At 39.8% G+C, this 26,312-nt stretch overlaps 1 protein-coding gene across 9 annotated transcripts in view; it reads left to right on the top strand.

The window, feature by feature from the left end:
• LOC134225369 (cGMP-specific 3',5'-cyclic phosphodiesterase) overlaps positions 1 to 26,312 on the top strand; it is a 278,804-nt gene that overhangs the window by 98,765 nt on the left and 153,727 nt on the right. For 2 of the 9 annotated variants that reach the window (XM_062705411.1, XM_062705421.1), the window contains exons 1-2: positions 1,813 to 2,548; positions 21,716 to 22,229. In XM_062705411.1, the coding sequence (XP_062561395.1) occupies positions 2,292 to 2,548; positions 21,716 to 22,229 (771 nt within the window). In that variant the 5' untranslated portion in view covers positions 1,813 to 2,291. Of the gene's footprint in view, positions 1 to 1,101; positions 1,360 to 1,786; positions 2,549 to 21,428; positions 21,539 to 21,715; positions 22,230 to 26,312 lie in introns of those variants that run through there. The other 7 variants (XM_062705395.1, XM_062705387.1, XM_062705446.1 and 4 more) reach the window with 7 other exon arrangements.

Below are 26,312 nucleotides of genomic sequence, written 5' to 3'. Positions count from 1 at the left end.
TGACCCAAAATTGTATTCCAATGATTTTTTTACATTTCCCCGTTAAATTCATCGACCTTTTGCATATACAAACCTTGCGGATCCCAAAACGAATCGATTAGGGAAAAAATCTTGCAAATCGGTCAACCCGTTTGCGAGATAAATCGTCAGGAAGGAAATCTCAACTCATTTTTATTATATAGATTTGATATAATTTCTTATCATAATATTATTCATTTCACCACATATTTATATAAAACTACCAAAATAAGAACTTAAAAAGAACGCGGTGCGTATGGTACGGTATGTCCACGCATCCTTCAACCCCTGTAGATTTGTAATATGTATCACGTTGAAGTGAATACTTGAACACGATACATCTCTATGAATCATCTCTGCGGCAAACACAACGCAGTGGGCCTGGCCGCTTTGAAGTTTATGTCATACCACTGGTATGCTGTGAGCCTCAATATTGACAAGAAAAATTATTGGGCGTCATCTAACTCAATGATTTTCCAGGATGCTTTCTTTGTACTGGCTGCGTTTGTGTTCGATTAGATTAGATTAGATTAGACATTTGTTGTAGATCATCCTCAGTTGCGGGATTGAGGGATATTCGATACCGTTTGCGACCAATTAAATCTAGTAAACGAAAGCTTGGGCAGAAAAATGGGTAATCTTGCATTGGTGCTTGGTGCGATTTGGCTGAACCTCGCCCAAGTTCAACGACGCGTGTAAATTGGAATAATTACAAAAATATATAAGTCTAATTTTTGGTGACAGAAAACTAAATCGGGCAGTTTCTGAGAATTTACAGATTTTGAGCTTTGAATATAACTTTCCAGCGGTTCCTCGGATAACTTTAAGAGATCCCCTGAAAAGGTGGTGTTTCTTCAATAATCCGAAATAAAGATAAAATTGTATTCACAAATTGTAAATAAAATGATAAAAATGAGTGGATATTTAAGTGCTCCATGTGCATAAGCTTGAACGATTTTACAAAAAAACCTACGTGTTCACATTTGCAATTTTTACTTTATTCATCCAATGTTACCCCATGCTGTTACAAATTAGCAGAAATAATATTTTCTCCATTTTCTCTCTCTGTTTTTTCCATTGCAGGTTTTTCCCGACTGCTCAACACCGGCTTGGCACTGCCGGTCACCATAGAATGTAGCGGCTCACACAGCTGACGTATTGCATACCGCCCACCGAGCTTACATAACTTGATTATCTTTCCGGTCTGTCGTCCGGGTGAGTTCCGGCTTTGCATGACGTTGTTGCGTTAAACGTCGACGAGGCGCGTGTGTTTGTTCCGAGCAGGATAACCACCCCGCTGTGCGTACTGGTGGCGAGAGTGCACAGAACAGCCGCGCTTGTGTAGGTGCTTCCGTGCACGTGTGAGCTGACCAACAGAGTGAAGAAGAAAAAATAGAATACATAATGGACGGGGTTAATTTCGTGTTTAATTAAAATCGTCACGCACAGGTGTGCAAACCAGAGCATAGGTTTCCAACTCTTAAGTGCCGTCAATGGGACTGCATTCAAATTTTAACGCGCTGTTTTTTGGAATATTATATAAAAACGTCCGTTTTTCATCTCAATGGCACTACGTTGCTACTTCAAACTTTGAAGCACTGTTATTGAAATTGAGTCAATCCTACACTGATGTTGATTATATATTATTAACATGATACTCAATATGTAACAAAAACGCGATGTATGATATTTCCCTTCATTTCATCTTGCAAATTGTTGGAAGTCTATGCTCGTAGGTATTGGAAAAAAAGATCTTAATGGTATGAAGTGCTTTTAACGGGTAATTGGATTCAGCGAAAAATTCAGATGGAAAAATAAGGATTTAAAAGAACGAATAACTTAATATTCAACATCCAATTTTGTTGTCGCTGAGTGGAAAAAAAAGGATGTAGTGGGAATGCTCGTATCATATGGCCGGTGCCAGCGTTTAATGCAACCACTTAACGCTACTTCCGAGAAACGAGTACCTTCCGGTGACAGTGGCACCGGCTCTCTGCGGGAGATTGTGCGGCTAACCCGCACTGATAATACGCACGAATAAGAAGCAGCAGAACGTCTCCACAGAAATAGTTAATAGTACCAGTGTAGTGTTGTCAGATTGTAACAACCAGCACCGACCAGTAATTATTAGGAACGACGGCTACGGTGACAACAGCGGGAGACCTTACGTGAGTTTTGTGCAGCGCTGAAAGTCAACCACGACAGCCACCTTTTTCGCAATTGTGGCTAAGACACGGTTTAGCTCGCTGGCGCTCGACCAAGAGTGAACGACAATGTCGGCGGAAGATCCGACTGAAGTGAATCACGTGGAAGAAAGCGTTTTGGTGACCAGCGGAGGTGGGGGTGGCGGCGCCAAAAGCGTCGTCGTCGTCAGTGGCAATCATAGTTATAACAATAGCAACAACAACAACAACAGCAGCAACAGTGAAAACGGCGACGATGATAATGCCGCGTTGGGTGAAGAAAATCCTTCGGCAAACCCACCACCACCTCCATCGGCGCCAACATCGCCATCATCGGTGGCTGCTTGGTAAAAATGGAACGGCGTGGGAAATAGCATGCAATATTATTTTATGCGTCGAGCTCTAGAGAGTGTTGTGTTCTATTCTGGGATTTATGTTTTCAGTGATTTGGCCCGGACATTGCATGGTTTTTGATTGGCTTGAAACATTGTCACTTTATCTTGAGGACCTGTTGTTTGAATGAGTAACACACGCACAGATGGTAGAACTACCTTCTTCATTTGTCCCCCATGAATACGCATTATTTGATTCATTTTCACATGTCTGACCTGTTTTTGCCCCAAAATTTTAATAATGTTTTTGATCAGGAACGAAATGCATTCTTGTTTGTTGACATTACATTCGTAACCGAGTTATTTCCATCTCGTCGCTTATTTATATTCATATTTCTGGGAACTAGATTTTTGAATTTCAACAGATTTTTTAAATTTGCTTCGGAAAAACATGGTGGAAGTTTCAATGGAATATTCCTCTAAAGGTATTTTTTTTATTGCACAAAATTCCTCTTCTGAGTCCTGGTTTCCTTTCGTAAAATTTTTAATAAGAAATCTTACAAAAACTCCGACGAAAATTCATGCTGAATTATGTCAATGGGAGTTCGTCTGTGGGAATTACTCAAAGTCCTGCAAAACTTACTCACTCATGTGTCTTGAGCATAATTAAGGGTGAATAAAGCCAACGTAAAAGTGCCTGGGTGGCTGCTCACTCAGCCTTGACCTTGTTGAGGCTGCGTCGCCATGAGCCCCTGGGTCTGCGCTTACTTCCAAATTTAATCTTCATTCTTTCGCAATGTGTGGTCGACCCACCTCCATTTACGCTCTCAAATTTCCAGTTATGAGGCCACTTTGTCCAAATTGTAGAACCTAGAAATCGTTTGATGAATAATTGCAGTTTCTGCGTGATCTTTGCTGATACACACCAAGTCTCACTGGCGTATAACAACACAGATTTCACGTTATAGTTGAATATACGAAATTTGGTGCGCTGACAACTCTGATTGGGGCTTCATATTTAACTGAAGGATTCCTAGCGTTCTTGATTCATACTCCTATGTCCATCTTGGTTTCACCGTCCAACGCTAACTGGCTGCCAAGACATTGAAAGTTTTCGACCTTCATTACTGTTTGGCCGACTACCGCAAAGTTGGAGGGGTTGTTTGTGTTAACATCCAACGATGTCTTGTTGACGTTGGTGGTGAAACCCACCCTAGAAGAGCGTTGGGCCAGGTCGTTCAGCTTACTCTGCATATCAAAGTACCGTTGAGCTGGTAGAGCCACATCGAAGTCGTTTAGATGCTCCAAAGTAATAGTTTACCTGAGTAATCCACGGTTTGGTAAACTTTGAATCCCACCCACCATGATCTTTTCGATTACGATGAGGAACAGTAGCGGAGATTGAATACATTCTTGCCTCACTTCAGCAACTACCCAGGTCTGACAAAACTCCGTTACGCAGGACTCTGAACGTAAAAGCTTCGTACTGCGCTTCGATGAGGCCGACAATTTTGTTAGGAATTCCTTAGCATCTAAGGGCTCCCTAAAAATTTCGTGGCTCAGACGATCGAAAGCTTTTTCGTAGTCAATGAATATCAAATAAATTGGAATACGGAGCGTGACAATACGGTCCACTCATGATCTTCTGGGGCGGAATCCTGCCTGCTGACCGTCGGAGAGTCGTGTATATTTTGCCCCGTATCCGATTTAGGATAACTTTACACAGAGCTTTTTCTGCAGAAACTTCACCTGGATTTCCCGCGAGAATGATTCCGGGAATTAACGTCAAGATTCCTAAGGAAGATCATGTGAAAGCACCTCCCTAAAATTGTGGTGAAATTCTGTCGAAAGCTCCTCCGAAAATTCCGTCGAAAGCTCCTTCAAAAATTTCAACGAAAGTTCCTTCAATAATTCCTCCATAAATTCTGCAAAGTTTTTTGAGAAAACTTCTACAGGAATATCTTTGAAACTGCTTTTTTTGGAATTTTTGCAGAGAGTTGACAACGTTCCTCCAATAATTCCTCCACAAATTCTGCAAAGTTTTTAGAGTTGACATTCCTCCATAAAGTCCTGGGACTTAAGCTTGAGTTCCTCCCAGAACTTCCTCCAGGCATTCCTGTGGAAATCCTCCAAGAAACTTCTGGGGATATTCCTTGGAAAACTGAAATTTAGAGGTGTGCACCGCCGCGCCACGCCGCCTACAGTTTTTAGCACGCCGCTGCCACCGCCGACATTTTTGCATCGGCGCGCCGCCGTTCAAAATTTGTCACGCCGCGTGTTGTAAAATGTCATTTGAAGAAGAATGCTATCAATTCATGAGATATGACAAACTTGTAACGCTTAAATGTGCCTACATTTTTGTCGAACAAGACATTGCTGTAAATATAACATAACATGTGAAATCTCTCCAAAATGTAACGTGTCATTTGACATAATGTCATTTGAATGACATTTTGCCTCCCACCCTACCCTTGGACAAAAATATAGCACTGCTCTAGCGTTATGAGTACATCTGAAATTATGAAGTGAATTTGGCTTCTAAAGAAAGTTATGAAGAAATTAGTCAAATGACATGCAGATTAGACCTCTTCATGTTTTCAAAAAGTATCAAAAATTCATCTGGTCAGACCAGCATCACAATTCTTATGCTAAAATAAGTCTCTTGTTCGCTAATTCGGATAAAATTTAGGGGTGGCTAAAGTCGATTTAGTGTTTTTGGGCCCTTTTCAATTGGAAAAAAGAGGAATATTAACATAATAAATTAACAATCATTTGCAATAAACTCAAAAATTTTGTAGAACAACGACTTGTGGGGGAAATAGTATTTTTATGCACTTAAAAGCTTAAAAATCACTTCAACATGGACAAAACGTGAACGGAATGAATCGCAATGTTCACAAGACTTGTAGAGCACACCAAAAGCTTCCGTATAGAGGTTGTTGCGATAGTTTTCGACGTTTATATCACTTGTTAATTTTTTTTCCAAAATTGAAAATAGCCCAAAAACACTAAATCGACTTGAGCCACCCCTAAATTTTATCCGAATTAGCGAACAAGAGACTTATTTTAGCATAAGAATTGTGATTCTGGGCTGACCTATTGAATTCTTGATACTTTTTGAAAACATGAAGAGGTCTAATGCAGATGACATTTTACAAGACTGCCTGGAGTGACTGGAAGGATGCTTCAACGTTGACTTTCTCAAACTAAATTAATTAAGACGACTACTTTGGTATAGCCAACGTTAGAACAGAAAATTCTTTGGAATATCCGTGGGAGACTCTGTGGAACTTTCATGAGAAATTTCCCTGAATTTCTACGGAAAATTCTCCAAGGTTTCCGCAGAAGGTTGTTCAAAATTTAGATTTCAAAAAAAAAATATTGATTTTCAACTCAACAATTTTTTAAGGATTTTCTTTCGATTTCTACTGGAAATGCTTTGCATTGTCCTGGAGAAATTCTTGGGAAATTCGATTGGCCGAAAGCACCAGACTGCAGAACTGGTACTTTGGCCGAAAATGCTGTTTGCTCTATCAAGTCATCTGGCCGAAAATGTTATTTGGAATACGGCCAAATGTTAATTACTGAATGGATAATACTGTTAAAAATGGGCACCCGTTTGGCGAAATGGCCTTTTTGTCAAATGATAATTGAGCAAAATTCCATAACCAGTCGATACTGGCCTTTAAGCCAAAAGTCATCTAGCCAAATTCCATTGAGCCTAGCCGAGCTGAACGTGTATCTGAAACTGTTATCAGGTCGAAAATGTTGTTTGGCCGAAAGCGATATACAGCCGAAAGGAACATTTGGCCGAACTGGTAATTTGGCCGAAAAAGTTGTTTGCCCTAACAGGTAATTTGACTGAAAATGCCGTTTCGCGGAAAAAGTCGTTTGACCGAATAGATCATTTGACCAAAATTGTAATTTGGTAAGAATGGTCATTTGGCAGAAAGAGCCATTTGGCACAGAATGTCCTTTCTGCATAACAACCATGTCGGCCAAATGGCATTTTCTGCGAAAAGGGTCGTTTGGCTGAATTGATCATTTTGCTACGAAGTCGTTTAACCAAATAGGACATTTCGCAGAAAATGCCGTTTGGTCGTCATTTTCGAAGAAAGAACATTTTCGGGCCAAATAGTTCTTTCTGCCAAATGAACATTCCTACCAAACGGCATTTCCGGTCAAATTACCTTTACGGTCTAACGATTTTTCCGGCCAAATTACCAGTCCGGTCGAATGTTTCTTTCGGCTGTATGTCGCTTTCGGCTAAACTACATTTGCGGACAAACCATTTTCGACTTGATAACAGTTTCAGATATACGTTCAATTGGGTCCTAAAATGAAGAATTGATATTTGATTTCCTTTCAGGGAACGATGAAGGTAATCATCCTGAACGTGTCAGTTTTTCTTTCGGCTCAAAAATCGAAAAGAACATTGTTGAATTTGGAATTGAAAAATAGAAGAAAAATACTTCCTCGACATTTTCGGTCTTGTTTGACGTACGGATTCAAACGCACTAGCAAAACACCACAGAGCACTTGACTCAACCTTTGACAGTTAATATATGGGGCTGACGTTTTGGGCTGATGGTTCATTCGTTCTGGAATGTTGCACAGCCCAAAATTTGCCTTAAAATGTCCTAAACACAAAAATATTATTTTTACTGACTTAGAATTTTACCAGAATTTTTATAACAACGGTTCAAGTATTCTTGACCGATGCACTATCGTTTGCAATCATAAACGAGGTAGGGCTTTAGGACCCAATTGGGCTTAATGGGATTTGGTTAGATGACTTTTGGCTTAAATCGACTTACAAAGTAGAGAGGCTACGAAATTTCGTTCAATGATCTTTTAACAATAAGGCCATTTCGCCGTAAATGTCATTTGGCCAAACGGGAGGGCATTTTTGACCGTGTTATCCGTTCAGTAATTGACATTTGTCATATGACCTGTTGGACCAAACAACATTATCGGCCAAATGGCCCATTCTGTCAAATGACTATTTCGGGAAACGGCATTTCAGGTTGATAACCTATTCGACCGAATGACCATTTCGGCCAAACTACCTGTTTGGAAAAACGATTTTTTCGGCCAAACTACCAGTTCGGCCCTATTTTGCTTTCAGCTAAAAGAATTTCTCAATTATTTCTTATGGACAATACACTAGTCGTTAGATAAGTGCAACATGTTTACGTTTTAGTTAGCGAATGCCGTTCGATAACTAGAACGCATTCTAGAAGGTTGTCAGTTGACATCCGACGCAATAGAGTGCACCTGATTGTGAAAAGCAATACAGCTATCATCCTGGGGCCCTCCTTAGCTGTGCGGTAAGATGCGCGGCTACAAAGCAAGACCACGCTGAGGGTGGCTGGGTTCGATTCCCGGTGCCGGCCTAGGAAATTTTCGGATTGGAAATTGTCTCGACTTCCCTGGGCATAAAGTATCATCGTGCTAGCCTCATGATATACGAATGCAAAAATGGTAACCTGGCTTAGAAACCTCGCAGTTAATAACTGTGGAAGTGCTTAATGAACACCATTGGCGTAGCCAGGATTTCGAGAAGGGGGGGGCCAACTTTTTTGGTCTTCCAAATCGTAGTTTTATAGTAGTTTTATAAAAACACATGAAACCAAATCCAAACCAAATCGAAACAATAATGGATTCAAAAATGCGTGATTTATTGCTCATCAGATATTTTTAAATAAAGTGAGAAAAATATTAACGAACTTAGTATTCTGAAAGAATATTAAATCGGCTATAACAATTATTATAAAAATCCTGCATTCTTCCATAAGTTTTAGAAAACTAGTACCATACATCTGAATTTCTAAACAAATCCTCTCTGAAATAATATTTATCATAAAATAGGCAGAAAAATCAATATGCAAGCTTTATCAATTGCAAGCTTTATCAATATGCAAGCTATCAGGGATTCTTTAGGAATGCCTCCAGCAACTTCTTCGGCAGTGTCTTCAGGAATTCCACCATAAATTTTGCCGGGAATTGATTCGAAAATTCCACCATTATTTACTCCAAGAAAATCTTCACGAACTTCTTTATAAGTTCTGCAGAATTCCCTGCAATAATTCAAATAATTTCGTGCTGTTTCCCATAATTTTTAAGAATAAGAATATTCCGTGGAAATTCCGCAGAAAACATTCCTAAGAAATTCACGAAAAATCTTTGAATTTCTTGTGTAAATTCCTTAAAATTTTCCGTGAATTGTTTCGAATAATTTCTTGTGAAAATTTCAAAGAATTTCTCCAGGAATTCCACCGGAAATTTATACAGAAATTATACCGAAAATGAAATCAACAATTGAATTTTCGGAGGAGTTCCCAAATTAATTCGCAATGAAATCCTGAAAGAATTCCGGTGGAAACTTCAAGATTTCCACTGGGAGATCCTCCAGGAGTTTCTCCGAAAATTCCTCCTGGAATTCTTCCAGGATTTCCACCGGCATTTCCACCAAGAATTTATCTAGGATTTCCTTCGAGAATTATTCCGGTAGTTCTATCGGCAGTTCCTCTGAAAATTCTTCCGGGAATTTTGGCAGAATTGGAATTTATTTAGGCTTCTTCAGGAATTTATATAGATTTTCCACCAGAAGCTCCTCCGAGAATTTCTCTGCGAGCTCCTCAGGGAGATCTCCGGGAAGTCCTCTGATGATGATGATGGTCCAGCTACAAACCCCAACAAAGGTTTCAGCTAGACGAGATTTGTCTATAAGATGAATTCTTTTGTTTCCGAGAATGCTTCTGGTAGTTTCCCCGGGGTTCCTTTGAAAATTCTCCCGGGAGTTTCTTCAGAAATTCTTCCAGAAAATTCCTTCGAGAGTTCCTCCGGGAATTCCACCAGCAATTCATCCGAGAGTTTCTCCGGAAATTCCTCCGGGAGTTCCACCAGAAGCTATTCCAGGAAATTATTCAGGCTTTTTTCAAGAAATCATTTAGGCTTTCTTCAGAAATTAAGCTGGACATTCCTCCCGAAGTTCTTCCGATAGTTTCTCTGGGAGCTCATCCGGGAGGTCCTCTAGGAATTCTTCTAGGAGTTCCTCCTGAAATTCCTCCGGGAGTTCTTACAGGAGATCTTACGGGAGCTCCTCCGGCAGCTCCTTCGGGAATTCCTCCGGAAGATCCACCAGCAGTTTCTACGAGAATCCCTCCGGGAGTTTCTCCTGCAGTTTCTCCGGGTGTTTCTCTGAAAAGGAACTCCCGGAGGAACTCCCAGAGTAATTTCCGGAGGAACTCCCGGGGGATTTTCTATAAGAATTTCGGGAGAAATTTTCAGAGGAATTCTCGGAGGAACTGCCGGTGGAACTTTTGGAGGAATTCATTGAAGAACTACAGGAAGAATTTCCGTAGGAAATCCTGGAGGAACTCTCGTAAGAATTCTAGGATGAACTCCCAAAGGAACTTCCGTAAGAATTCCAGGAGGAACTCCTGGAGGAATTCTTAAGAGAACCTCCCGGAGGAATTCCTGTGAGAACTCCCAGAGAAATTCTCCGAGGAACTTCTGGAGGAATTTGTAGATAAATGCCTAAAGAAATGCTAAATAAATTCCTGGAAGAAAGCCTGATTGAATTCCCGAAGGAACTACTGGTGGAACTTCAGAGGAACATCCGGTGGAATACCCTAGAGGAACAGAAAAAATATTTCTGAAGGAACTTCCAAAATCCCATTTCCCGTGCAATTCCTGCCAAATATCGTCCAGGAATTCCCTGTAAAGTTCCTGGAGGTATTACCGGAGAATTTCTTAGAAAAACTCCTGGAAGAACTCCCATAAGCACTTCCGGAGGAATTTCCACATGGAAGTCCTGAAATAATTCTTAGAGAAGTTCCTAAAGGAATTTCCGAAAAAATATCTGAAGGAATTCCCAGAAAAATACCAGGAGGAATTAATGCAGTATTCCCGGATTAATTGCTGAAGAAAATCTCTGCGGATTGTTCCGAAGAAATTTCTGGAAGAACTCGTGGCAGATATCCGAGTAAATTCCGAGTACATTTCCGCGGAAAATCTTCCGGAGAAATTCCAGAAGGAATTCCTGGAGAAGTACCTGAAGAAACTCCCGAAAATATACCTGTAAGAATTTCTGGGGAAATACTTGGACGAATTCCAGGAGAAATTCATGAAGATATTTCTAGAGGATTACTTGAAGGATATTCTGAAGTAATTGCCAAAAGAATTCCAGAATGGAATGCTAGATGATTTCGCTATTGAATGTTTGGAGATATTCCCGGAAAATTTCCTGGAAGTAATCCCGTAGGAATTAAAGGAAGAGTTCCGAGAGGAATGCCCGGAGAAGTTCCTAGAAGAATTTCCGAAGGAATTTCTTATAGATTTACAAGTGAAATTATGGAGCTAAATCGGAGGATTTCCGTCAGAAATTTTTGAATAAACTTCTGGTAGAATTTTGGGAAAAAATTTCGTATGTATTGTTGCGGGAGCTATTGGCTGGTGGCTTCGAACCGATGCTTACAGCAAATAAAATACATATTTGTAATTCATTAGCTAAAAAGCTGAAATAATATATTTATTAATAGTTATTTGCATAATTAGAAATAATGTATAACTCACAATTTCGTTGATTTGTCTGAAGCCGATTGCCGTCTTGCCAACAGAACCTCCACACTCGCTAAACAAGAGGTTTTGTTGTTATTCCTTACACATCTGAATTGGTTGATTTATAGCTAGGGGTGAGTATTATGCAATGAGGTGCGAATGGAACATGTATTCTTGACGGAACTCTCGAATGCATGCGTGAAGGAAATGCCGGATTCTTCCTGAAGAGAGAATAGCCGAAGAAATATCTAGAAGTAAATCTTGGAGAGAAGAAAAGATATCTTCAAGGAATTTCCTCGTGAATTTCCCTAAAAAAAATAGTGGGGGGTTTCTAGATAAGAAGGAATTACAATTACATGAGAAGGATTTTCGAACGATTTTCAGAGGAATTTGTGGATAACTTTCCGGAGGAACTTAGAAGTTCCCAGGGGAGCTTCTAGAAGGATTTCAAGGAGAATTTTTGAGCCCGAAATGTTTCGAAATGTTTTGAACTTTCATATATTATGGATCCTGGATGCCCTAATAAGTTTTGGGAATTTTTTGAATTTCAACCACCTATTTCTGTATATGATTGAATCGTAAAGTGCACGTGTTTGAGGGAATTCATTTCAGTACCCGTTCAATCTTTCCACAATTTAGGGGGGGGGGCGACGGCCCCCCCTGCCCCCCCTTGGCTACGCCCATGATGAACACTAAGCTTGCGAGGCGGCTCTGTCCCAGTGTGAGGATGTAATGCCAATAAAAAGAAGAAGAAAAAGAAGAAGTCGATCATTTGAAAGTAAATTTAAAACAAAATTCGAAAAAGTGCTTTTTTTTCAAGATTGGCCCGCTTTTGAACGAACAACGGGTGAATTTTTCAGACCGATTCACTCGTGCAGCACTTTTTTGGTTTTTGTTTTGTAAAAATAGTTAGAGGCTTAAAAAAATATGGGTTCCATGGGAAAGTTGACCATAAATAAGCCAAAGAATCGACTGAGACAATAACACGAAATACAATTTTTGACGGGAAAGGCCAATTGCCAATGGAATCGCTCCCGGATTGCCGGTGGAGTTGTTTGAAAATTTCCGGAAAAATTGCTTCTAGCTTACTAGAGGACTTTTCTTAAATTTCCAGAGGAATCGTTGTGGATCGCCGGAGGAACCTTTCCAAAATTGTCGGAGGAATCGTTCGCAGATTGAAGAAGGAATCGTTCGTGACATGCCGGTGGAATCGCTCCTGGATTGCCGAAGGAATGGTATTAAAATCAGTTTAACCGCTATAAAACCCCAAATCAGTGCAAGTTATTTGCAGGAGATAATCTTTTTACCTTATACTGCATTCATCATCATTACTTTTCTCTAAATTGCCCCCATTTTTGATATATTTGATTTTTCTATGGTTGTATGGTTGTTGGTTTCCAACTACCATTCTTCTATGAGGTCAGTAAAAATTTCAAACCATGTAGTAGCAGGTTCAATAAAACAGAAAGAAACGTCTGTATTGCCACTCGGTGTCGAACACCATAAACTTGTGGAGTACCAAGGTTGTTGTCGAGACTTTTTACTACTGCTCCCAACTGGAAGAGATTTTCATCGAAGTAAACAGTCGGTACCTCATTGCCGGAAACTCGCTCCTGGATTACCAGAGAAATCTTTTCAAAATTATCGGATGAATCTTTCATAGATTGCCGGATGAATCATTCCCGAATAGCCAGAAGAATCCTTCGTGAATTGCTGGAAAAAATATTCAGAATTGATGTATTGCCGGAGGAATTGTTCGCCGATTGCCGGAGGTATCATTCGCAAATTACTGGGAAAATCATTCCTGGATTGCAAGAGGTTTTATTCTCGAATTGCCGGAGGGACGTTTGTGGCCTGTCGGAAGAATTGTTCCCGGAATTCTGGGGAAAATATTCCAGGATTTCCGGAGGAATTGTTCGTAAGTTGCTGGTGCAGTCGTTTGTAGGAATCGTTCTCAAATTCTCATAGAAATACATCCTGGATTATTCAACGAACCATTCCTGGATTCTCAAACGAGTCCACAGTGAGATTTCCAACGATTCTACTCTGCATTTTCGAACGAATGCTCCATGGATTCCGAAACGAATTTTCCCCGGATTCCCGTAAGAATCCTCCCCTTGAACTACTGCTCCGGCAATCCTCGAACGATCCACGGTAATCCCAAAACAATTCCTCAGCAATCCGGGAACTATTTCCCCGGAAATAAGCAATCCAGACACAATTCCGCCAACAATGCGGAAATGATTTTTCCGATAATACGCGACCGATTCTTTGGACAAAACGAGAACCATTCCTTCGGAAATACGAGAACGATTCCTGCGGCAAATCGAGAACGATTCCTCCAGAAATTCAAAAACGATTTCTCCGGAAATTAGCGAAAGACTCCTCCGGCAATCCGTGGAAGATTTTTCCGGAAATACGCGAACGATTCCTGTGGAAAATCGGTAACGATTCTTCTTGCACCTCCGACAATCCGAAAACTTATCCTCTGGCATTCCGGGAACGGTTCCTCCCGCAACCCGCGAACGATTACTCCCGCAATATGGTAAAGATTCCTCCGGCAATCCGCGAACAATTCCTATGGCAATCTGGAACGATTCCTCCGGAAATTCGCGTGCAATTTGGGAACGATTTCTGCGGTAATTCTGGTACAATTAATCTGGGAACAATTCCTCTGGCAATATGTCAACGATTTTTTTGTCAATTCGCAAACAATTACTTCCGCAATCTGCAAACAATTCCTCCGGCAGTTTTCCAACGGTTCCTCCGGAAATCCTGAAGCGATTTTTTCGGCCACCTAGGGATGATTCCTTTGGCCATCCACAAACGATTTCTCCGAAAACGATTCGTACTTGAACCATTACCACGGATGACATCTGCTGCAGCAGCGCATGCAAAGATTTTGCATCCACAAGCAGCACAAGTTAAGTGAAAAGGGTTGTAGCAATCTAATTGTGACTGAATCTGGTCACAGATAAGTTATTGTGATATATGTGCAACTTGTGTGCTGCTCGGGTCGTTTCATAAATCTGTGAAAATCTTTGCATCTTTTCAAAAAAAGATGCAGCGTGAGAAATCTGATAAAAACACACCGATCTAAAACTTCTCATTAATCTTGATGGTCACCCAGATGTGTCACACCCCACCGTTCAGCCAGTTCGTTTAAGTCACACCAGTCACACAAAAAATTGCTCTGGGATGGTTTTCTGAACATTTCTATTCCGAAAAAAAAATTTCTTTTAAAAATGTTGTCACGAAGTACGAATCGTACGCTACGGCACTGAATCACACACTTAACCTTATTTACAGGACTCGATTACTAGATTACAGATTTCTTCGTGAAATAGTTCAGCTGATTACCGGGGTCAAGAAGCATATAGGGTTACTGCTCCTGGACTTCATCCCATAGCTCCGATATTGGTCTCACGAAAAACAAAGCAATGAAAAGGTATTTGGTTTGTTTATTATTTTTGTGATTTTTTTCAGCAGTAAGCACGCATGTTAGCAAAAAGAAGCGACGAAATTGGTGCCGTATTTCTTTGTTTTGCGATGAGATGAATATATGTTCAGTGAGATGGAAAATGGAACAGTTCCCCTACTACTAGGTATTCCAATCTACAAAATTCACGATTCATCCATCTTGGAATTTTACTATGGGAGAGCCAGCGAGTTTATTTACGTTTTGCCCTGAAAATTATTTTTTCACCCCCACCTTTTTCTCCTCCATAAAATTGTCAGATTGGAACACCGAGTAGTGTATTCATCTTGACCGGGGTCTTGGTGACGAAATGTCTGAACTGAACTTTAGCAAATATAAGGCATTTAGCCTAAAATACCGAGGAATCTGCAAAAGTACCTACTTCGGTGATAAAAATCCCGAACAACAGCGATTAAAATTAATTAAACTTTATTTTACAATTGCATTTTTTAAGGGAAATTCAATAAGACATTACCTTTCGAAAAATGTTATTGTGTTCTGCCATTGATTGGGCAAATGATCTTTTCGGGCGAATAGAATTCAAGCACATATTATTTCGGGCGTTTGTCATCCAGGCTAGTGCCATTCGAGCATTTGTAACACAATTTTGCGGCCATATGAACAGTTTGGGCTGATAAAATTATCGGCCGCTCGACTAGCTCAACAATGAAGCATATCCGGCTAAATGACATGTTCAGCTATATAAATGCATTCCTCGGCCAAACGTCATATTGCGCCAACTAGTGTTCGGAATATAAATCTTTTCGGAAAAACATCAATTTTGGCTATATGACTTTCGGTCTAACGGTTTATTCGGCTAAGTGGTATTCGGCTTAATGGCTTTCGGCCATTTCGAATTTTTATAAGTTTTCTCAGATATTCCCTAAAGAATTTCCGGAGAATTTTTTGAATATATTTTCACAAAGATTCCCAATGGATTTTCGGCGATTTTTTTTGTCGAGGAATTTCCGCTTTGATTTTTGTACGAATTTCCGTAGAACTATGGGAAGATGTTCCCTAGTTATTCCCGAGAATTTTGTTAGAAACTCCTGTGCAAATATCTGTGAAAATCCCCAGATAAAATTGCTGCAAAGATTATCGTAGGATTTTCCGCAGAAATTTCACAGGAGAATTTTTAAGAGAAATGAAACGTCTTAAATTAAAATGAAAGCTTTCCGCTTTTTGCACTTAACATCAGCAGTTTGAGGGCTACTATTTTACAAAAGATCAACATAATCTCCGGGAATTTACATTACAAATTATTCTGGATAAAATGAATTGAAATCTCAAAAAATGTGCAACACTTTTGCAAAAGGTACGCTTCTCGTTCAAAACAGAGACGTGACTGCGTGAGCGAACCAATACCCTGCGAATCTCGGAAGGTTGTTAACAAAAATTTCCAGCAAAAACATTCCCAATCACCCTCAGTGGAGGCGAAAAAGGCGAATTTTTTATATATTATAATTTCTTCGATTGCCTCGAGCTCATCGGTTTGAAAAAAAAAATCTGACTTTGTGTCCGGGATGCTGAAGTGATGGTAGTTGTAATGATTGGCAGCAAAGGTCCCGTTTGCTTACGGCGAAGTCAAACTCGGTAGATGGCACTACTATACACACTTAGAATATTATACCGAACTCGGTTGTATTTGAACCGAGTTTTTATCTGCTGAACGCTCGGTTGTCTGCTCGGTTCAACAAAGAGTAACCGATCGCTCGGTAATCATTTTGTCGATACTGAAACGTCAAACTAACCGAAATAACTCGGTTCGTACATCCTTCTTTAACCGAGTGTCGGTTACCAAATTAAACCGAAAGCTGTCAAAACAACCGAGCTTACTGTTCAGTAACAACGGAGATCGGTTCTTTTTGTTAGTTAAAATTAAATAAATTCATATCAGTATTAATATTTATATTTGATTTTATTTGCTATACTCATTTTGTGAAGCGTACATTTAGATATACGGAAAAATTTCGGCACGTAAAAAACTTGCTGCAAATGCTGGCAAAAGTGTCAGCGCAAATATGTGGCAGACAGAATTTTCCAGCAATAATTTTCTAGATAATGATAAACGTAATTATACATATAATCAATTCTCAAGAGAACTTACATCTCACATATAACAATCGCTCCAAGATTTTCTTACAAAAAAAAGGTGAATCAGCATGCAGTGATTAAATGAAAAACAGCCATGAAGCACACACGGAAAGCGTTCTCTCAACTTTAATTGTTTCTATGTACGTCAAAATAAATATTTACCGACTGTTCAGTTCCTGTTACCGAACGTCGTACCGAACTTGTACATAAAAATGTATTACCGAAACGATCGGTTTATTTCTGTCAAATTTATTTAGGTGAAACCGATCATACGTTTATAATTTGAAAACATTCGGTTAAGAACTTATTTTCAAACGAGTTGTTCGGTTCTTTACTAGGTTCTGAGTGATAACCGATCGACTTCGTTAGAAACTGAAACCGAGTTCGGTCAATTTTTTTAAGTGTGTAGGCATTGGCTTATTGCTACGGGATTGTTTGTTGCAAGCTTGTTGGCCATGATTTTTTACCTTCGCAGGATGGATAGCGAAACACCTTATTCATGGCTATGCCTTTCTTACTGAGACATGGGTGCAAAACTTGAATTTCAATATCACTTTCAATTTGCGGTACATACCGTACATCGGAAACAACATGTTTTACAAACAAAAAAGTTCTGAGTTGAATCTTAACAGATGAATACGTAGAATGCGTGTTAAAACGGACCAATATCTTAATGAGCATTTGAGTTGCAACGCTTCGAAAGTTGTTAACTTATTTTCGATACAGTCTTTACTTCTGGGAATCTTGTTGTGCACATTAGTAGGCTACGAAATTGTTCGACTTAACTAGTCAACGTGCACCACTCCAATCAGTAGAATCATAAGTACTAGACGCTAGTGGCGCTGTAGTCATTTAAATTATTTTGCCAAATTATGCTTCAACAAGCATCAATTGGCCATAAGTTATGCATCATGTTGTAGTACATGTTGAATTCCATCATAAACATCGGGTTGACACTTGTAGTGCCGGTACTTTGGCTGCCAGGTCAAAGTAGTCTAGATGTTAGTCACGCGAACAGGAACGACATAAGCAATCTTATACTTTTGAATCAACTCTACAATCAATTCCAAAACTTGCATTATGGACAACACCATTTTCATGTCCGTTCTGTGTAAATTTTTTTCAAGGTCCCAGTCCAACTTTTTTACAAATTCAGTTAATGAAATCGCAACTGTACTTTTACCGAACCCTGCATCACAGACAAACAGACGTAACAGCTAGAACAATTGCATAAAAAAAACTATCGCACAGCTACTTTACCACCACCTTGGTAAGCAACTTTACCACCACATTGGTAAGCTACTTTACCTCGTGCCAGAGGTTCATCTGAAAACGAGAACGCTTGTTCATGTTCAAAACGGTGTCAGGCCATTAGGCCGAAGGACATTTGGCCGAAAGTCATTAGGCCGAATGGTCATTAGGTCGAACGGTCATTACGCCGAATGGCCATTGAGCCGAATTAACAAAAAGAAGCAAAAAGTGAAAAATGAGAAGTTCTCTCTTCACTTTACCCATTCTTCTTTCTCCCTTCTTGCCCCTAGTAGCACAAATCAGATCGATTTGGTTGCAGCAACTCCAATGTGACTGGATTCGATCGCATACGAGTCACAGTGACTGATATGTGACAAGAGTGCTACTTGGGGCATCTCCCTTCATTTATCTGTCTTCTTTCTTTTCCTTCTTCTTTCTTCTCCTTCCTTGTTCCTTTTTCCTTCTTTCTTCTTTCTTCTTCCTTCTTCTTTCTTTTTTCTTCCTTCTTCCTTCTTCCTTCTTCTTTCTTCCTTCTTCCTTCTTCATTCTTCATTCTTTCTTTTTCCTTCTTCATTCTTCCTTCTCCCTTCCTCCTTCTTCCTTCTTCCTTCTTCCTTCTTCCTTCTTCCTCCTTCCTTCTTCTTTCTTTTTTCTTCCTTCTTTCTTCTTCCATCTTCCTTCTTTATCCCGTCTTCCTTCTTCCTTCTGCTTTCTTCTTTCATCCTTCTTTTCTCTTCCCCTTCCTTCTTCCTTCTTCTTTCTTTCTTCTTTCTTCTTCTTTCTTCTTTCTTCCTTCTTACTTCTTACTTCTTTCTTCTTCCCTCTTCCTTTTTTCTTCTTCTTTCTTCTTCTTTTTTAATTCTTTATTCTTCCCTCTTCCTTCTTTCTCCCGTCTTCTTTCTTCCTTCTTCCTTTTTCCTTTTTTCTTCTTTCTTCTTCTTTCTTCTTCCTTCCTTCTTCCTTCTTCCTTCTTTCTCCCGACTTCCTTCTTCTTCCTTCCTTCTTCTTCCTTCCTTCTTCTTCCTTCCTTCTTCTTTCTTTTTTCTTTCTTCTTTCTTCCTTCTTCTTTCTTCCTTCTTCGTTCTTCCTTCATCCTTCTTCATTCATCCTTCTTCCTTCATCTTTCTTCCTTCTTCTTTCTTCTTTCTTCCTTCTTCGTTCTTCCTTCATCTTTCTTCCTTCATCTTTCTTCCTTCTTCTTTCTTCCCTCTTCCTTCTTCCTTCTTCCTTCTTCTTTCTTCTATCTTCCTTCTTCTTTCTTCTTTCTTCCGTTTTCTTTCTTCTTTCTTCCGTTTTCTTACTTCTTTCTCGCGTCTTGCTTCTTTCTTCCTTCTTCCTTCTTCCGTCTTCCTTCTTCCTTCTTCCTCCTTTTTCCTTATTCTTCTTCCGTTCTACTTCTTCCTCAATTCACACTACTCACTTCTCACTCCCCAGTTCTCATTCGGCCTAATGACCGTTCGGCCTAATGACCCAGCATCGTTCAAAACGTTCTGAACACTGCACAATGTTCAAGAGCACTGACCTTACTTAGAAACTTGTATCCTAGCAAAACAAATTCAAGCGACGGCATGCTACACATTTTTCAGCTTGTAATGGAACACGTGGGCATCTGACGGATAGAAATCAAGCATGCTGGTATGTTTTTGCATAGTTCCAAATCTAAGGAATCTTAGTTACCATGATCGTTTTGCTTGCGTACCAACCCAGTGCACTCTGAACTGTGTTCAGAGCTCAAAACTAACAACACCAAGGCACGCTCTTGGCTCATGTTCTGTTCAGGATGCATCTCTGCCTCGTGCATGTTGCACGAAATCAAGTTTAGTAAGACACTGCCAACAGAAGGCGCTAGTGTGAGATGTCAAATATATTATAGTAAAGGTATTCGATGCATGTGCCTCTGGATGTGAAACTCAGTTGAATCTCATGATCAATGGGAATTTCAAAAAGATATTTTAGTTACTACATAATGTTTGTCGCCTCAGTTCCCTTTGTTCTGCTGTCCGAGACATGGTACTAAACCGAGTGTGGTACTAAACTGTCAAATCGTATGTAATTTTCCTTCATTGACAGCGACGGCAGCGACAATCTTTATCTAGTAACTCAAATATCTTTTGAATTTCCTTAGTGTTACTTCTGTTTGTCTGTTCCTTTCAGTAGTTCTATTTTCAAAGTTCAGTTTTCAAAGCTAGATGACGCTTTGAAATTTCAAGAGAGCATCCAAGTAACATTTTAATTTTTATAACGCTCTTGAAGACCATAATTGACTCTACAAGAGTGTGATAAAACCAGAATAAAACTAAAATGCTACTAGGGCAAGGAGCTTTCGTATAAAGTACATTTTTACCAGAGTGTTTTGGTTTAAATATTTTCGTTTCGAAAAAGGGTTTGGTAACGGAAACGTTGAGGAATTTTGAAAAACAGTCTTATTTTTTGGTTCCCGCACAAATCAGGAATTCCTAATGCAATGCTTTCTGCATAATTTCCGAAGTAAAGCTTAGCGAAATTTCCCAAGGATCTAAATAAACAGGGATAGTTCTGAATGAATTTTGCGCAAAGATTGTTTAGTTTTTCCGAAGTATGAGAATGAAATTTAGAAGTGAGTCCTGAAGAAATTCTTCGACAAATTCCCAGAGATGTCTGCTAAGGAAATCCCAGAAACATTTTTTATAAAGAATTTCCTGAAGTAATTTCCGTAGAATTAAAAAAAAATCCCGGTAGAATTTAACAATAAAATCCCAAAAAGGTTGCAAAAGCTTATCAATATTTGGGTGTAAAATAGGTCAGATATGCAAAAGTCTATGGAAAAAACCTATACACATTGAGATATAAAGTAGAATGTGTGAAGTACACTTTTTTCCCCTCCGTGTTACCCTTTCTGCTAATTATTTTTTATGAACCAATGCATTTATAAGTAAACCATTTGTCCCTATTTTATAAAATATGATTTGAATATCAATTTATTTTAGAAGTATAACATATAAAGGGGTTATTCAAAGTAACGGATGTAAGATATAATACGTGTAACTGTAATAAACTCCTTTTAGCAAAAAATAACTCATCTTTATTCTGAATATAATTATGGGACAAATTTGATTTCCATTCACATGTCAGGCACTTACTGTCCATTAATCCACTACCTTTTTTTCAATCATCAGACGCTGTTTTGAAACCTCAGGCAGCTAAATGAGCTTCAATAGTAATATTCGTGCAAGTCTGAACTGTTTGTAAAATCTCACTTGTCATAAGACGATTCGTACTATCCCTTTTAATTCCACCACATGGTTGTTACTTTATCGGATACGTATTTCGACCTCAGCAGTCAGTGTCTCTTACTTGACTCGACTGGAGTCTCATAAAACATCGGACGTCTGTTTTGAATCACCCCTTACGCATGTTGTTTGAATCGTGCCCTGGATGAAGCATTTTTTTCTAATAAACTGCACTTGTTTCAATTGATACAGGGACCAACCTGAGAATACAATAGAATTGTTTACCAAAAAACTAAAAATGTTTCAATGCTCGGAATGCCGTGAGTCCTCACTTAATGTCTATATTAGTGACTATTGGGGCACACCCGGTAACCTATCCATTGTACTCTCAACGGATTGTCAATTTTGGTGAGTCTTTCTGTTAGACCCACGTGTGTAGCATTTGCCGAAAGTACCCCCACGACGGTACAACCGAGTATTTGTCAACCATGTTTCACCCCCTATCTCACTAGAGCAACTTTGTGTGCATCCGCAAACCGTTCCATTCTCACCGGACGCCGGTTTCTTCGATTTCCTTTTCCCCAGCCAAGAATCACCAGTCGCCATCAATAACAATAACCACAGTAACAGCACAACCCCAACCGGCGAGAACTGCTGTGCCATTCCGAAGCTATCCTCCCAGTGTGAAAATGGTGAAGTAAGTGAAGTTAATTACGGCTTAATTAGGAGCAATTCTAGGCCCTCCACCGGTGAGGGAAGTGTTTTTTCTGGCACAGCCGCAGAAGACCTCAACCTTCTGTCGCCGAACAACTCCCAGCGGTCCAGCATGAGCCAGCTGCAATCGCCGACACATTTGTCACCGGTGCGCCAGGCCGTCGGATGTTCCCAGGAGGAGCTGGACGAGGTGGGCACCTTCTTCGACGAGCACTCGAGTGCCATCGAGCGTTGGTTCCGCGAACGGGCACCACCCGAAGTTATCGCCAGATTGCAGTCCGCTAGCGGTGGGGGCGAAATGTGCAAATCGTCACCCCGCTCACCACACCGAGCTTCCGTTACGTCGGATTTGTTCCAGCAGTGGCTCGCATCGTCCCCGGTTAAGGTGAGTCTATTTTATGTCTATCATTCTTGAGTTGGTATTTTAATCGGTGTCAATTAGAGCCGCTTGCGTTAAGATGGATTATAGTATAAATTGATGGCGCGTGTTAATAGGAGAATTGTCTTTTTTATGAGCGAATGGAGCTTGAGAATTTGTGCTTGTGGCTTGTGACAAACAATACATCTTTTCGGTCTAGAGTTTAGTCAAAATAGTCCACTCTTTATTGGCAGCGATTGAAGCCATGTTTCATGCATACGTACAATAATTTAATAATCGCTCTTCTTGACCACTAATTGGTTTCTCGCTCGGATTCATTGAATCACCGTGACAATATTGGCGATTCCGGGAAAACGACTATTTTCCGTTCAACCTGCACTGACGCAAATATTACATTGTACCGAATATGCCATTCAAAGGCAATCTATGAGACCATGGAAACCTACCATTGATGCAGCTTACCTTCCCACAATCGCTCTCGTAACCACCATCGTCAAACACGCAGCTTGTCCGACGACGCCAATCAATACCATCAGCGGGAGAGGTGCATAAAACACGTGAAGATACCCGGGCAACCAACAACGAACAAACGGTACGACCGATGACCGCGGGGAACGATTTGGAACATAAGCTCCCGGCAACCACCAGCGAGCGACCAAATTCAACCGCAAATGGAAGCCAATTCCGCCCTCCCGGTCAAAACCGTACACTGCATACACACCCACGCAAGCTTGACTTGATGGATGGAATGTAACACGGTAGGATGTGACGTTTAATTAAAGTACATTTTTGTGGTCCATGCATGAGCAAATTTGCCCGCCGGCTCGCGGGTTGTTCGATGCTACGATGAGGATGCAGTTCTGTCTGTTGGCGTCCGTCAGGGACAATGAATTTTTCAAGGGACCTCCGGGGAGATGCAAGCTTCTGTCATGGTTCTATAAGCTGCATGCAATTTTGCTTTTTGTAAAACAATTGGTCTGTATTTATCATGATTTTGAGTTATGGTAAAACAAAACTGTTTCAATGCAACATATTGTTTAAAAAAAAGTTGGTTCTAGAACTGGGCCTATGAGTATTGAGCGGATATATTGTCACTTCGACAGAATTTGTTTTTTATTTCACTTTATACTCAACTTCATTCATTTAGCTTTTCACAAGTACAATATGATTAAGGGACGTTTGTCCATTCAAATACAACCTTTAATTAAATTGTTAATGCTTCTGTCAATTCGTTTCGCAACATTTTTACACCCTGCGGGATGATATACAGGTCGCTGATTCGAGGATGGTCCATAACAGCCGGTTCTGGGCCACGTAGAGTTCTTTTTGTTCATTTCTTCACAAGTGCCTGATATCAGCTTGGCGTAGTTAATAAACCATGTTTTCCACCCGGTTGAGCTGATTAACGGTAGAGTGCTCCTGAGAATGCTAAGCTGAATCGATGCATCGCGGTGTGATGGTGATGTTTTCATCAAAGTGGATGATTAACCCCTGGAGGATTAGTCACGCAAACAGTTCAAATACTGCCGGCAGTAAGTTGCCAAGGCAGTAGAGTTCATCCCTGGTTTCAGAATAGGTATGTGTTTCCCCATCTTCAACATTGTCAGAAACAATAAATACTGCAAACCATTGAAGCATTTGCTGTCAGAAATTTGTACTTCTACGTCACGTGGCCAGCGAATATGTGTGCTTCGACTGTGTAAAGCTGGTTGATCGTTGCATCGAGTCGTGACGTCTGGTTGACATTGCTGGAAAACTGGAATATATACGGAATAAAGGCAAATTTATTTGAAACTCAGCGATCGCTTCAACATCTGGTTAGATTAAAAACTATGAAAAACGTTATGAGGGTAAACATAATTCAACGGCAACATGGCGAAAGCGAACATTTTCCGATTTTCTGATCAAAATACAGTAAACTCTCTCTAACTCGATATTTTTCCTTACTCGATGAATTTCAAAGTGTCTTGAATCTACAATACTGCGTTCCCTCCGTAAGTCGATATCTCTCTTACTCGATATTTATTCTTTATAAAGAAGTAATTTTTTTAATGCATTTTCACCTCGCGAACTCGATGTTGTCAAAAACAATTACATGCACGATATTGTTAGAAGTTGGATGTGAAAAGTGCTAAGCGAGAAGTGAGAAGTGAGATATAAGAAGTAACAAATGAGAAATGAGAAGTGATGAAAAGTTAGAAGTAAGAAGTGAAAAATGAGTAGTGAGAAGTGCGAATCCAAAATTTTATTTAAAAAAATCTCACAATGTGAGTAGTGGGAAGTGAGAAATGAGAAGAGAGAGATTAGAAGTGAGAAGCGAAAAGTAAAAAATACAAAATTGAATAGTGAGAAAAGAAAAGTAGGAAGTGAAACGTTAGAAAAGTTGAAAGCGAGAAATGAGACGTAAGTGGTGAGATAAAAGAAGTTATAAGTGAGAAGTGAGGAGTTAAAAGTGAAACATGAGAAGTGCCAAGTGAGAAGTATGATGTGCGAAGTGAGAAGTGAGAAATGAATAATGAGAAGTGAAAAAAAAGTCAGAAGTGTGATATAAGAAGTTATAAGCGGGAAGTACAAAGTGAAAAAGGAGGAGTGAGATGTGCGAAGTGAGAAGGGAGAAGAAAGAAGTATGAAGTTAAAAATAAAAAGTGAGAAATTTGAAGTAAGAAGTGAAAAGTGCGAAGTGAGTAGTGAGAAATAAAAAAAAATGGATTTGGATTGGATTTGGATTGGATTTGGATTGGATTTGGATTGGATTTGGATTGGATTTGGATTGGATTTGGATTGGATTTGGATTGGATTTGGATTGGATTTGGATTGGATTTGGATTGGATTTGGATTGGATTTGGATTGGTTTGGATTGGTTTGGATTGGTTTGGATTGGTTGGATTGGTTTGGATTGGTTTGGATTGGATTTGGATTGGTTTGGATTGGATTTGGATTGGTTTGGATTGGTTTGGTTGGTTTGGATTGGTTTGGATTGGTTTGGATTGGTTTGGATTGGTTTGGTTGGTTTGGATTGGTTTGGATTGGTTTGGTTGGTTTGGTTGGTTTGGATTGGTTTGGATTGGTTTGGTTGGTTTGGATTGGTTTGGATTGGTTTGGTTGGTTTGGATTGGTTTGGATTGGTTTGGATTGGTTTGGATTGGTTTGGATTGGTTTGGATTGGTTTGGATTGGTTTGGATTGGTTTGGATTGGTTTGGATTGGTTTGGATTGGTTTGGTTGGTTTGGATTGGTTTGGATTGGTTTGGATTGGTTTGGATTGGTTTGGATTGGTTTGGATTGGTTTGGATTGGTTTGGATTGGTTTGGATTGGTTTGGATTGGTTTGGATTGGTTTGGATTGGTTTGGATTGGTTTGGATTGGTTTGGATTGGTTTGGATTGGTTTGGATTGGTTTGGATTGGTTTGGATTGGTTTGGATTGGTTTGGATTGGTTGGATTGGATTTGGTTTGATTTTTGGATTGGTTTGGATTGGTTTGGATTGGTTTGGATTGGATTGGTTTGGATTGGTTTGGATTGGTTTGGATTGGTTTGGATTGGTTTGAATTGGATTGGTTTGGATTGGTTTGGATTGGTTTGGATTGGTTTGGATTGGTTTGGATTGGTTTGGATTGGTTTGGATTGGTTTGGATTGGTTTGGATTGGTTTGGATTGGTTTGGATTGGTTTGGATTGGTTTGGATTGGTTTGGATTGGTTTGGATTGGTTTGGATTGGTTTGGATTGGTTTGGATTGGTTTGGTTGGTTTGGATTGGTTTGGATTGGTTTGGATTGGTTTGGATTGGTTTGGATTGGTTTGGATTGGTTTGGATTGGTTTGGATTGGTTTGGATTGGTTTGGATTGGTTTGGTTGGTTTGGATTGGTTTGGATTGGTTTGGATTGGTTTGGATTGGTTTGGATTGGTTTGGTTGGTTTGGATTGGTTTGGATTGGTTTGGATTGGTTGGATTGGTTTGGATTGGATTGGTTTGGATTGGTTTGGATTGGTTTGGATTGGTTTGGATTGGTTTGGATTGGTTTGGATTGGTTTGGATTGGTTTGGATTGGTTTGGATTGGTTTGGATTGATTTGGATTGGTTTGGATTGGT

The sequence above is a fragment of the Armigeres subalbatus genome, chromosome 1 (genome assembly GCF_024139115.2).
Source record: "Armigeres subalbatus isolate Guangzhou_Male chromosome 1, GZ_Asu_2, whole genome shotgun sequence".
NCBI classification, from domain to species: Eukaryota; Metazoa; Arthropoda; class Insecta; order Diptera; family Culicidae; genus Armigeres; species Armigeres subalbatus.
The sequence above is the reverse complement of the archived record's forward strand: the minus strand, read 5'-3'. Positions and strand labels throughout refer to the sequence as shown.